Source organism: Medicago truncatula, chromosome 4 (assembly GCF_003473485.1).
Source record: "Medicago truncatula cultivar Jemalong A17 chromosome 4, MtrunA17r5.0-ANR, whole genome shotgun sequence".
Lineage (NCBI taxonomy): Eukaryota > Viridiplantae > Streptophyta > Magnoliopsida > Fabales > Fabaceae > Medicago > Medicago truncatula.
The window spans coordinates 78017-91448 of record NC_053045.1 but is presented as its reverse complement, the minus strand read 5'-3'; the positions used below and the strand labels follow the sequence as shown (position 1 = coordinate 91448).

Sequence of the window (13432 nt, the reverse complement as noted above, 5' to 3'; positions counted from 1 at the left end):
GAATTGATTGATGAGCTTGAAAATATTTGTATACAAAATGATTTGTGTAGTCAAAGAATAGGAAGTAATAAGAGAATATTGCGAGAGGGAACAATTTGCGTATGGTCATTTGGAGGGGGATGGAGTTTGCCTTCTAGGTTTGGCTAATTATATTGGTGGAAGAAACTGATTTCAATGTGTAACTCACCCAACTAATTAATCCAACGTGTGAGAGAAAGGGAATACATGGTATGGCTTTAGCTTGGACAATGAAATAGAAATATTTTCACCATGAACTCGTATGCTCATATGTATAGGCTGAGTTAGAACTGGCTGGTAACTCTCCTACACTCACGTCCTATACTTTTTATACGCAAAAGGATATATAACTGTTGCTATTATTTCTCCCACTCAAAGCCACTAGAACCGATTAATTAGGATGCAAAAGCAAGGTATTTGACTCGGCAGTTAGGCAACCAAAGAACTATACTATATAGCTCCTTTAAAAAAACGTGTACTATATATATTTATGTATATATATCAGTGTCTAACTCAAAAACTAATTAAATTAACTAATTTAATAATTAGTATAATACCAAATTAACTTTAAAATAAATCACAAAATAAATGCAGCAATATAATCAAACGTTAAACCTAAACTAAACATAAACATTAACATTAAACTTAAACTAAACATAAACATAATCAAACACATTAAAAGTACAATGAACATCATTTCCATAACCTAAAATCATTCAATATAATCATTATTACAATAAAATTTGTGTCCATCATTTCCATCATAACCTAAACATCATTCAATAATTAACATACACTTAATCATTTCTATACACTTAATCATTTGTGTCCATCATAATTCTCATAACCTAAACTAACTAAATAATCAATATAATTTTCATTGAGGCATTTGATCAAACACTTTATGTGCAAAGTATAAAACATATTCAAATTGTGTTCATTTGCTACCATTCAAAGCCACATTATCATTTAAACAACATAGGCAACAACTACATTTATTTATCAATTCATAAACTACACATGCAATCATTAAATTGTCAATTTTAAAATCAACCCTAACCACATGCAAACTACTCTAATTTTTTTTAAAAAATAAACCTAAACAAACTAACATTTCATTAAAATGATTGATACAACTTACTTGTGATAATGTGCGGTTGATTTTCTTGCAATTCGTGAAAATGACTTTGGTGAAGATTTGAGAGAAATTGAGAATTTTAGAGAAGTTTTGAAACTAACATGTTTGTGTTTCTGCTTCTGTTTATGTTCAACACGCCTCGGCAGTTAACTACCGAGGTTTTCCTCGACAGTTAACTGTCGAGGGGGCATTTTCGTATTTTACTTGCGTGTCTCAGCCTTATGATATGTGTGAACCTTATCTATATGAGAACCAAAATACGAAAGGGCAAGTCCCCTTTGCATCTTCTTACTCAAACCATTAAAAATTTGAGAACCAAAATAACGATTCAGTCATCGATTAAACTCTTTCAGGTTACCCTTCTATGATCTATCAGCTTTTTAAAATTATAAATTCATGGCACAAGTGAGTATGAGCATGCACCATAAATTCTAGGAAAAGGAACTTGCTGTCCAATTGTATATTTGAGTGTACACCTTATCTATATGACCCCTTTGAAAGATCTACTACCAACAATATTGTTTTTTTTTTTTTTTTAATAAACAACTTTCATGGAAATCAGGTACCCCAAATATTGGCTGAGATCGCATGTGCCATGGAAATCGAAAACTTCACTTATATGTCTCTTATGAACACGAGTTGTGTTTCTGGAGAATGGAATAGAAAATGAAAACTTGAAGATTTTTTTTTTTTTTGACAATTTTGCAATTTAAACTGAACAGAAAACGAAAAATAAATATGAAAATCAATCAGAGCCTAACAAGCCCAAAATTATTAAACAAAAATTTAAAAGATAAAGAAGAAAATCTAACCTACTCAAATAAGCAAAGGTGTCATGTATGGGAGGTATAACTTAACAGTTCAGTTAACTCACTCTAGAAAACATATGATATATGAAACTCATTCTTTTATGCAAAACCACCTCTTTTGGAAACCCCAATGACCCTATGATTTAAATGGCATCATAGCACTGCCTTGTTTGAAAAACTACGAAGATAAAGCAAGCATGATCCCGACTTTCATTACCCGATGCATAGCCGGCTGATGTGATCAACAGTCTTGCCACTAACTGGTTTGCATTGAAGAGGCAGTCACTAAAATGCCTTCACCGGGTTTAAATACATTACCGGTGGGAACATCAGAGGCTAACTTATCTCTGTTGGCAGCAATAACTTCGTTATTGTTGTCGTCCAAGCGGACAACTAGAGAAAAGTTTTTTGACACTTGCTTGATGAAATCACCAGTACTGTCAGAAGAACTCCTATGCTCACTCCCCCCAACTAATCCAGTAGGCATTATGCTACTTTGCTGCCTTGCCTTTCGTTCTTGCATGGCCTTCTGCCGGTCTTCATAGAAATCAAAATCATCCAGGATAGACGTATCAGTTTCATAGTTTTTAAAAATGGTTAACATTTCAATCCCTTGTTGCAATTTCACCTGAAATGTTTAATATTCAGAAATAAAGGAAATAATTAGCTGGATGTAAATAATTATTTTACAATCCATTTACAAGAGAATTACAAGCGAAATCAGGTGACAAGTGTAAAGCTATGTAGTCAAAGATGGATAGCAACCGATCCCCAAAGTATGATAGGAGTATAGCAGGCAGCGTTATGGGTGCTACATCGAAGTTTAAGGAATCATACAAGAAATTTATATATCATAGTACCATACACATATAAAAGCTGAAAATAGAATACACAAAATTAAAGACATTAATAAAGTAATCAAAGTTAATTATCACCAATATTCAAACACAGCATAAAGCAAAGAATTTTTAGGATTAAAAGACCAAAAGGTCCAAAAAATAAATAAAGGTGGTGACTATAAGTTGAGGACATTCCGGTTTTTACTGGAGCGACACTCTTCACTACAGCCCCTCCTAAAAAACAAAATGCAACCAGGTTTCGAGGTGTAATGTCTAGCCGGTATGTTAACATACTTTAAAAGACAGGAAATAAATAGATATTAGATTCGGGTTGTTATTATAAGTTTAACAAAGCTTCTGAAGACAATAAGCAATATAAAAGTATCCACAGATTCCTACCTCCTGAGTATCTCGACTGTTGGTAACGGGCTTGTTATCATTATTTTCAAGAACAATGTGACGAAACTGACTGTTTGGAACATCTTTTATTATGTGCCACTTCACAGGAAACTGCCCACTCCACTTATCTTGCTGCCAGAAGTCCACGCTCTTGTCAAAATTGACAGGTCCAACCATTTCAGCTACTCCGCAGAACTGAGCACTAGCATTTACCTGGAAATAGTTGTAACATTAGGTCATTGCAGATTACCTACCCAATGAGCACTAGCACTAGCATTCGCCTAACCAATTAAATCAGTGCTAAAGCAATATGTGATAAATATTAGGTTACTTGACAGCATCTGTTCTCATAAACACATTTAACCCTTGTTGGAAAAATCCCTGTCATGTATATTTCTGTTGATGCCATAAATCCCTGTCATGCATTTAGTCCAAAAATACACCATTTACTTCAAAATTCCTATCAATGATTTGACTTATAGCTTCCCTTGGTCTCCCTCAACCTCTAACTGTTGGACTATCCTCTATTTGATCAACATTTCTTAAAAGTGTTTCTACAAGACTTTATGCATGCTCAAACTACCTAAGATGAGACCCCAGTATATTTTCTACAATGGGGGATACCCTAGTATTCTCTCTAATGATCTTATTTCCAATTCTATCTTGTCTCATGTGACCACTCATCTAGCATAATATTCTCATCTCTATATACTAGGCTTGTTTTCTGTCTTTCCACCACCCAGCATTTAGTTTTATACAAAATTGTAGAATGAACAAAATATTCTGAACCAAGGTTTGTTACAGGAAACAGATACCTATCTACAGCTATTATAGGACGATGAATACGGTAGTGCAACATTTGTGTTTACAAAAAGATACAGAAATTAGATTACCGAGAAAAAGAGAAAAATTCGGCAGGCATCTTGTTTCTCCTTTGCTTGGCAATATGCAGCATCTAACTTCCTGTTTCCATTTGGTGTACTAGCCCAGACACCATACTTAATGCTCTTATGAACGTTATCTTCACTATAAGATTTGATGACAAAAAACTTGGCATCCTTGAAATCAGTGGCAAAATCTGGCCGGTTGAGTGATTCATCTTGGAACTTGGCAGTAGATGCATTATTTTTACTACCATCAATAGCGTTATTTTCAGAGGATATATGATTTTTCAGCTTTGAAGCCCTTGGTCCTCGGTTTTGCTCACTGAGGATATCAAGAGTACCATTACATCTGCAAAAAGAAGCAGTTTCCCTGCCGTGCCGTCTGCTATTTTCAAGAGAAAGGAAGCTCCTATCATTAGCACTAAGGCCAGAAATGGCCGAGCCTCCAAAGCTAGAACCAGGGTTAGAGAGATAGCCTCTACCATAAGGGTTTGAACTGGATCCAAACCCATACAAAGATCGCTGTTGATGAGAAGCCTGCAAAGAAGGGTATAGTCCACACTGTCAAACCCATAATTTTGTTTTCTGACTAGTTCTGCAGTTTCACATTGTTATATGGATATGTTCTACAGTTTCAAACTGCTGGATGGATATTATTACACTATGTAAAACATGGATATAAACAATGGCTCATGTAGAACCGCAATTTTAGAAATTTCTTCTGAAAATGGTAATATAACTTTTTTGGGACTTTTGACTCGAGATGCACTAAGAAAGAGATAGGAGAACAAACTTTTTCCAATTAATTGATCAAAACAAAAATGACCAAATTTTTTCTGCATTGCAAGTCAAACTACTTTCCAACAGATAAAAAAGAAAAACCAATTGCTTTAAAACTCTTGCCAGGGCGGGGGGGGGGGGGGGGGGGGGTAAGGAGTGAAAACTGAATAATTTAATTCAAGTTATGAATAATGTACAAGCACTAATCTGTCTATATATGCTATTCTAATCCATCTGTTATTATTTTTTACTATTTTGTTTAGTCGAAAAAGCTTGTACAGCAATCTCTCTTTTGACAATGAAACTCAGCAGTGTCGGAACAAGAGATAAATATTGTTACAGGATGTACCAAGGTTTATCTCTTACATTAATATAGTTCAAAACTTAATTATTAGAAAAATATAACATATTGCAGGATATGCACAAGTAATAGAACAAACCATTCCAGCACTCGGCCCAAATGACCTGACAGAGCCAATTGGCTGTTGAGGAACAGAAGGAGATAGAGGCATAAAAGACCTCTGCCTTTCTGAAGGTTTGGAGGAATCCGACCAGAGACCACCAGATCTTGATCCATCAAATCCTTGTTGAGATTCATGAAAGCTGAAGGAACCAGGGGCTACAGGAAAGCTTCCTCTAGCAAAAGATCCAACGGAAGGATAGCTTGCTCTTGGTCCAAAAAAATTACTTTCAACTTGCTGGTCAATGCCTAGCAGGTTAGTAAGCTCTGGCTGAGAAACTGGAGTCGGTGAATTAAGATATGGTAAGTTCGGAGGAGGAACCAGCTGGTTGTAATAAGGTGGGGTGTATGGAAATTGCTGAGGGGAGTATAACTGTGCGTCTCCACCTACAGAAGGCAAAGGCGAGGTAACCGGGGAATATGGTCCATATGGCATTTGTGGGTTGAAGCCATATCCAGAATGGAAAACAAGGGATTGATTTTCATTGTAGACACCCTAATATAAAAGTTGGAAAAAAAATGAAGTTAGCCTTACAAACAGAAACTATACATAAAAATAAGATATGCCAAATTCTCACAGGAGATCCAATTTCGATTCCCCCATTATTGACATATGAAGGATATTCATCCCATTCGCCATTGCCATTGTCAAAACCTGAAATCAGTTTCACCAAAGATTAAAAAGCTAGCAATAGCAACCCCAGACAACCATTGCACAAATTAAGATATGCCTGATTTTATAAGAAACACCAAAAGACAATTGATATTTTAATTGTCAATATTGACTTTGTAATTTAAAAATTCTCTGGCAATAATATGTAGTGTTAATGAATGGGGAAAAAACAAGCATCAACAATAACAGGATAAAAGGATCCTAAAGCGTGTTAGAAAATTAGGTGCATAAAAAGAAGAAAAACAAACTTCTGGGCATTAAATATTTATTTGAACTCTCACTTTTTGGCAAACTCAAATTGATAATAAAAATACAAACTTCATTATCTCCAAAATGAATTAAAATTTAGCAATATTAAACTTCCAATAATATTATAATTATATATAAAAATGAGGAGGGATTGAATTACACAAGTGTTGCACCGTCCAATAATGTTTTACTAGATAAATATATTACAAAATTGACTGTTGGATTTGAAGTTTATATCATACAGGTCATCTCTATAAATAGGGGTAAAAATCATCATCTTTGAAAACAACCCAGACACTTCTAATCCATGATGATAGTGTTCCATGTTATTTTTTTGGAGATTTTTGGGGCATTTAAATGACCTGAGTTGGGAGTATATTATTGCATGTTGTCACCTCCTTGCTTTCGGTACACTTGTTTGGTTCATAAACCCATGCCTAATCTTCGTAAATTTTCTACTCTTATGTCCAATTTTCTTTCCTTGTTACAGTTGATCCTAAAAGGGACGTTGTTGTTACTTTCCCTCGTTTAACAAGTTTGTTGTTACTGCTCTTCAATATGTTGTTCAAGTCTGTGTTCCTTTTGTGATGTTGATTGGGCATAAATATCAACCTCCAATACTTTGCTAGTTCCTTGATGGTTGAAGAAACAAACTTTGGTGGCCAGATCTAGTGCAGAGGAGAAGTAAAAAAGTTTAGCAGCTACTGCAGCATAAATTCTTTGGGTTCAATCTCTATAGAGATTCAGGTTCCTTTCTCCCTACTCCTGTCATTTATTCTGACAATCAATGCATAGTTGCTTTGAGTCACGGTCCTGTTTTGCATATTTGAACAAAACATATGGAGTTGGATATCTTCTTTGTTTGTGAGAAGGTGCCAGATCATTATCTTGTTGTCTCTTATACCAGCTCAAGATCATCTTATTGACATCCCAACCAAACTCCGATCTAAGATTAGGTTTTGCAATCTTCGTGACAAACTTGGTGTTCTGCAGTTCTGATTGCAGTGATCCTGATTTTGTTGGATATGATAGAGTATTGCATATAGCTGTTTTCTGTGTTTCTAGTATCTGCCAATGGTGTCTCTGCTATGTGCATTAGATTAAAATGTTCTCTGTTGTTTTCTGTCACTTGTATTGTTATGTGTGTCTTCTGGTAATACTAGAGTATTCCAAGTTACTTCAATTATTAGACTGTTAAATAACAACCAGATCTACAGTTATCATCGGTTTATTAGAAGCTTGCATCATGTATAAATACAGTTTGTGGTCTCTCAATATAAAGGAAACATGTAAGTTAAGTTCTGATTATATTTTCCGTTTGTCTCTTTTCCCTCAAATCTGAAATTCAATCACAATTGCCGAACTTCCTAGGGTATTGCGCATAATAGTAGAGAGAATGAATATTCCTTCACAAAATTAATTTACAGAAATGAAGAAATACAGACTAACCTCCATAGTAGAAAGCCTGGGCCTGGGGCGCATACACATTGGGAGGGTACAGAGGTTGATCTGCACCTGAACCAAAAGATCCTGACTGACTTGTGATATCCCGTGAATGACCTATAGTTGTTGTACCCTGGGAAGAGTTAGAAAATTTTGAACTCTCAGGTATTGATGGATGAAGCCCCAAAAAGATGACAAACACATGCAGATAGATAAATGATAGCTATGTATCTATCTTTGCACACACACATACATATTGTGTGTGTGTAGAGAGAGAGGATGTGTAAGTTTTGACATAGATATACCTTTCAACCATTTTTTTAATGTATACGTTATTTAGAAAATGAGTGAATATCTACTCTTAGAATTATGTGCCTTAAAATGTTTAAATTAGTTGTTCGAAATATGAAAATATATTGAAAATGTTCAAGCGTGTTCATATATTTTCTCCTCCATTGTGTCATCTTCTAGAAATATTTAAAGTCTCTCCTTCGTTGTGTCATCTCTGACGTGTTCAAATTCTCTTCCCCGCCATGTGATCTCTTATGGTTTCCAATGTCCACTGTAGAGTTCCATTGTTTCTGACGTTTTCTCCATTTCACATCCACCACCACCGCAACGACTAAGCCTTATCCCAGTAGGTGGGCTCAGCTACATGGATAGCACCATCATGCTCTATCATATATGGTTTATCTTTATCCAAATCATTGACTTCTAGGTCTATCTTGATAGTTTCGCTTATAGTTTTTATTACCCTTCCCCTGCCTCTGATTGGCTACTATCTATCTGATCTTCTCTCCTTACTACAGAATCTACCCGTCTCCTCCACACAAACACCCAAGGCGACATTCAACCAACTTTTCTACACTATATCTCTGATACCATCACTCTTAATCCTTATCTTGTCTAGTATTTTCGCACACATAGCACAGCGTTCTCATCTTGGCTACACTGATCATACTCTCATGATGACATTTTGCTGCCCAACGGTCTGTCCCATACAACATTTTTGATCTTACAGTTGTATGATTAAATTTTCTCTACAACTTGAGTTGTACTACTCCAGTCTCAAATATAAGCAAAAAAGAAGTCATTTTTGTTTGTCAAAAATATAAGCAAAACCTAATTTATGTCACTCAATTAAATGTTATTGTTCTCAAAATACCATTTAATTGAACAAGTTTCTAGACAAACTAAAATAAAAAGCAAGGGCAATTTAGAAAATGCAATTTTTTTTTATTAATCAAATAAATTAAATGAGCTTAATTAATATTCTTACTGTGCGTGTAGTTAGTTATATTTGGTTATAACTAAGACAAGAAGGGAGCAAATTTTATCACCTAAGACCCTCAAGCCATTCATCCATCTTGCTTGAATTTGATGGTTTATATCTCTATCTATTTCCCCATCATTTTGTATAAGGAAGGTCGTGGTTTAGCTCGATAAAAATAATTGAAATGAACCGAACTAATCCGGAAATTGGTTCTGATGAACCCTAACCAAACTAGTTTAAATATGTTCCAAAATGAACTGAATTGTGTTCTTGGTTGAATGCACTGGTTTTCAATATTTTGAACTGAATATGTTTGACTTTAAGAACCAAACTCAGTTTTAATTTCAAGAAGTGACTTCGTTTGGTAAACTAAATTGATTCTCGAGCTTTTCACGTAATGGTTTTCACAGCATTCAAATACCTTCAAGTTTCAACAAGCACTCAAAAATACCATGAAGTTTCAACAAGCACTCAAAAATACCATCAAGTTTCAACATGCACTCAAAAATATCCTTTGTGCGCAACTGCGGAGACTAATCCCTTCAAGGTAACTGAGATCCATTTATGAGGTTGATCTTTTCCAACAAATATTTTTCCATATGCACCGGCCAGAGATCGAACCCTGGACCAAATGGTTAAGGGACTCAAGTATCTACCACTTGTTCCACACTTTCCTTTAAAATTTGATGTGTTCTCATTTTTATAATCCTATTAATAAAGAGGAGGAATATATTGACTCCAAGAGTAACTCTTCGTAGTTACTCCAAATCTTAACCCTTAATTTAAATATCAATTGATGGATATGATTAATCACCGCTAATCCCTACTGTAAGTTTTGTTTTCTTCTTCTACTTCTTACTAAACAATAAATGAGACTCCATTAGTGAGAGTGTAGTCTGAAAGAACCTGAGTGTATGACTGTGAGTGTCTCGTATGCTTTAATCTCTGAACAATTGATGTTCAATATGCTTATGCCCTCTCAATTTTCCCTTGATTCATCTTTCGTTTTATAATATCTACTTGCATCAGTCTTTTAGATTCTATGAGTATTTAAATATGGGTTTGATGGCATTGGATATCCTACTAATATCATTTGCAATCATGCTACTACATACTGTGAGATATCAAAAGTTTTGAAGTTTGATTGAACCCTTACTTTTATTCACACCTTGAGTTTGAAAAATTGAAGGCATCACAGGTTTGCAGGCATATGTATGTAGGTTGTTGAGATCATCATCTCATATGTGAATATAATCTAATTAGGGAAAAGGAGGAAAATAAACCTCACAGTAGGGATTAGCGACGATCAGTCATAGGCTCATAGCCATGAATTGATATTAAATTAAGGGTTAAGATTTGGAGTGGCATTAAGTCGAAAGGGTCACGGGATTTTCATCACTAACTGAACACATGCGTAACACGACTGTGGATTTGCTCCATTTATCTACCCTCCATTTACTGTCCATTTATGAGAGAGAGAGAGAGAGACACGCGTAATAGATTAGTGAGACCCATTTTAATAAGTACACTCTACTAAAAGGTCCACCGGTCTTCCACTTGTGTCTATCTCTCTTGTAAAAGTGTATTTTTTCACAAGCTTAGATTTAGTAAGCTTTAGCTTGAAGAAAGGTGTTAGAAGACTTGAAAAAATGATGAATATCTTGATAATATGATAGAGTATCTTAATTTGTCAAAAAAAAAAAAGAAAAATGATAGAGTATCTTAAATTACCTCATAGAGTACGACAATTGGTTTCTTTTTTAGAGTACCTCTTAATATTAGTCTCCATATAACTTGATTAATTTCATTATATTTCACAATTTAATTAGAGTACTGTATTGTATAGTAGATTAAGGATTAAATAAGTTTTTGATCCCTTTAAAAAATCTCAAATTTCATTTGTAGTCCCTCTAAACTTTTTCAACAAGCTATGGTTCCCAAATGTTTTCCGTCATGACTTTTGGTCCTTGCTTTTAACTAAACTACTGATGTGTATTCTTGAAATTGAAATTTTGAATTCATTTTTGCAGTCATGCTTAGTACACTATATAAATCTTTTAGTAAGAGAAAAATTAAATATGAATTTTCAATTTTTGTAAATTGTAACGCTTAAAATTCATATTTTATTCAAAAATTCTAAATTTTTGTGAGAAATTGTTAAAATACCTTAAACATCTCTAAAACAATCCATTAAAAATACACATGATTCGACTAAAAAACATAGACCAAAAGTGTGTTATCAAATCTATTCATAATTCAAATTCTTGTAAGGTGAACCCTATCAGTAAAAAAATCTAAAAAAGTTAGTTAGGGATTAACTTACCACAATCTGATCCTTCATGTTATCTGGTTGAGTTGATATATCTCCTGCATCACAGTGACTCGTATGGTTTTAAAAATACAAATACAAATTATTGATTGACCAACAAAGTTAATTTGAAGACAGATTAAAAACTACATAAACAGAAATTACACGTATAGTTCTAACTTATATCAGATCAACACCGCCAATTATTGTCTTAATCAGATCCAAGATTAACAGAAATCAAGTAAATCTAAAAAACAAGTGCAATCTAATAAGAAATTATTGAATTGAATTGAATTGAATTGAATCAGATCAAGATTCAAAAGAAGTTGAATTACGTACCTGTTGTGGGACGATCAAGAGGAGGCTGTGGTGGTGGTTGGGTTGCCGCCATGAAACTGAAACTGTAATTGTAATTGTAATTGAATCTGAATGGTTTCAAAGATCTTCTTCTAAGCACTCACTCGCATCCCATTCATTCACATCGATTCTTTATAGAAAATTAGAGGTTCAACGATTTGACATACACAAATTCTTTATAGAAAAATAAAAACAAACAATTTCATGATGCGTAAACGGTTTGTTTATGTTTTTATTTTTATTTTATACCAAAAAACAACTTATTTTAGATAAATAGTTTTGTTTTCTATCTTGTTTTCACTTATTTTTGTTTTTATTTTTCTTTCTTTATTTTGTATATTGATTTTCAATTATCAAATTTAAAATTTAGTGCTGTGAGCATAACTCAGTTGGCAGGGACATGCATTGTTATATGCAAGGGCCGGAGTTCGAACTCCGAACACCCCATTTATTCACCTTGAAAAAAGAAATTTCAGCCACTAAACTACTTGATAAAAAAAAAAATCATACAAAAGCACAAATGGAGAACCATAAATTTAAAGAGTTCATAAACAAAACCAAGGATCAAATAATCACTTACCACTTAGATTAATCAATTGGTAAAAAAAAAAAAGAGGAGAAAACTTAGAAACAGTTCCCTAGGTGCTGTTGGAACTGTTTTCCAATAAAATAAGGACAAGTGGATTACTTAATCCACGTAAGACTCATTATCAACTAATCTACTTTTGTTTGCTCTGTTCCGTCTTTTTGCCTCCGTTAACGCATCAACATCGGAACATACCGCCTTCGACATCATCTTGTCCACGCTTCTAGAATTATAATGACCAACGTTGGTGCTAGAATCACCACCTATAGCAATTGTTGTGTCTGGATTCACTCTTGGTCAATTCAATGTTTCATGCGGTTCTAATGGTGGTCTCCTCTGCAAATCATTATTTTGGGTATTTTGTTTTGCAAAAGCCAAATTGACTTGAACTTTCACATATATGAATGTATTTGATTAATTTGATCTTAGAAAAAGTTTTATCGATTAGAAGAATTATGATGTCTCTTAAAACAAAGGAAGAAGAATAAATATGGTGTAAGATTGAATTGCATTTTCAAAGCACCACTAACTATATGTATGTAGTGTTGGGTTGTTGGCGGCATGGCGGTTGCAGAAAGCGGTGGTTTTGGTGATAGTTAACGGAAGAAAAGAGAGTTAACAGGACATTAGTTGATAATAGTCTTACGTGGATTAAGTAATCCACTTGTCCTTATTTTATTGGAGAAGAGTTCTAACAGCACCTAAGGAATTGTTTCTAAGACCATGTACAATGGTTTTTTCATTCAACACCATTGAACACTCACTTTTTCAATTTCCAACACTCCGCATCATTTTCTTTCTCTTATTCAACTTTCATTAACTTTTATCATCTTCAATGGTTTTTCATTCAACACTCTACTCAACCACTTTTTATTTCTTATTCTTATTTAGTTTTATATTTTTGTTTCTATGATTACATAAAATTACAATTATCGATTATAATTAAATTAAAATAATAAACACTTAACAATTTATCTTTTAGATTTTTGTAAAAACAAAATTTTATTTAAATAATTTAATTTAATTTCACTAAAAAGAAGATTAAAACTTCAAAAGAAAAGTTAATAGAAAGATAATATTATGATAGTGGAAAATTTCGTTTTTTTTTAGTGTCCAAATCAAATGAACCAAGTCTCTATTTATAGACAAAAAAAAAATCATGAATTTTGGTAAAAAAAATTAATTTGAAATGAGATAAGTGAGTTCAAATAATTAA

The 13432-nt window shown here is 33.7% G+C and overlaps 1 protein-coding gene across 2 annotated transcripts; it reads right to left on the bottom strand.

Annotated features, from left to right (window-relative positions):
• Positions 1–1871: 1871 nt before the first annotated feature.
• LOC11425089 (YTH domain-containing protein ECT4) lies at positions 1872–11856 on the bottom strand. 2 transcript variants are annotated; one of them, XM_003604066.4, is made up of 8 exons: positions 11613–11856; positions 11289–11332; positions 7699–7825; positions 5906–5982; positions 5308–5823; positions 4097–4624; positions 3204–3416; positions 1872–2593 (listed from the first exon to the last, which is right to left on the bottom strand). In XM_003604066.4, the coding sequence occupies exons 1-8, from the start codon at positions 11662–11664 to the stop codon at positions 2222–2224; spliced, it is 1929 nt and encodes a 642-aa protein (XP_003604114.1). In that variant the 5' UTR covers positions 11665–11856; the 3' UTR covers positions 1872–2221. The 2 variants fall into 2 exon arrangements, with proteins under 2 accessions (XP_003604114.1, XP_024637266.1); XM_024781498.2 differs by having other exon boundaries at positions 7699–7809; positions 11613–11855.
• Between the last annotated feature and the right edge of the window lie 1576 nt (positions 11857–13432).

Coding starts and splice junctions, on each gene's coding strand:
- LOC11425089 (XM_003604066.4), bottom strand. CDS start 11,664: ATGGCGGCAACCCAACCACCACCACAGCCTCCTCTTGATCGTCCCACA. Junction 3,417..4,096: donor GAATTTTTCTCTTTTTCTCG/GTAATCTAATTT, acceptor AACTATTTCCAG/GTAAATGCTAGTGCTCAGTT. Junction 2,594..3,203: donor ACAGTCGAGATACTCAGGAG/GTAGGAATCTGT, acceptor TAAACATTTCAG/GTGAAATTGCAACAAGGGAT.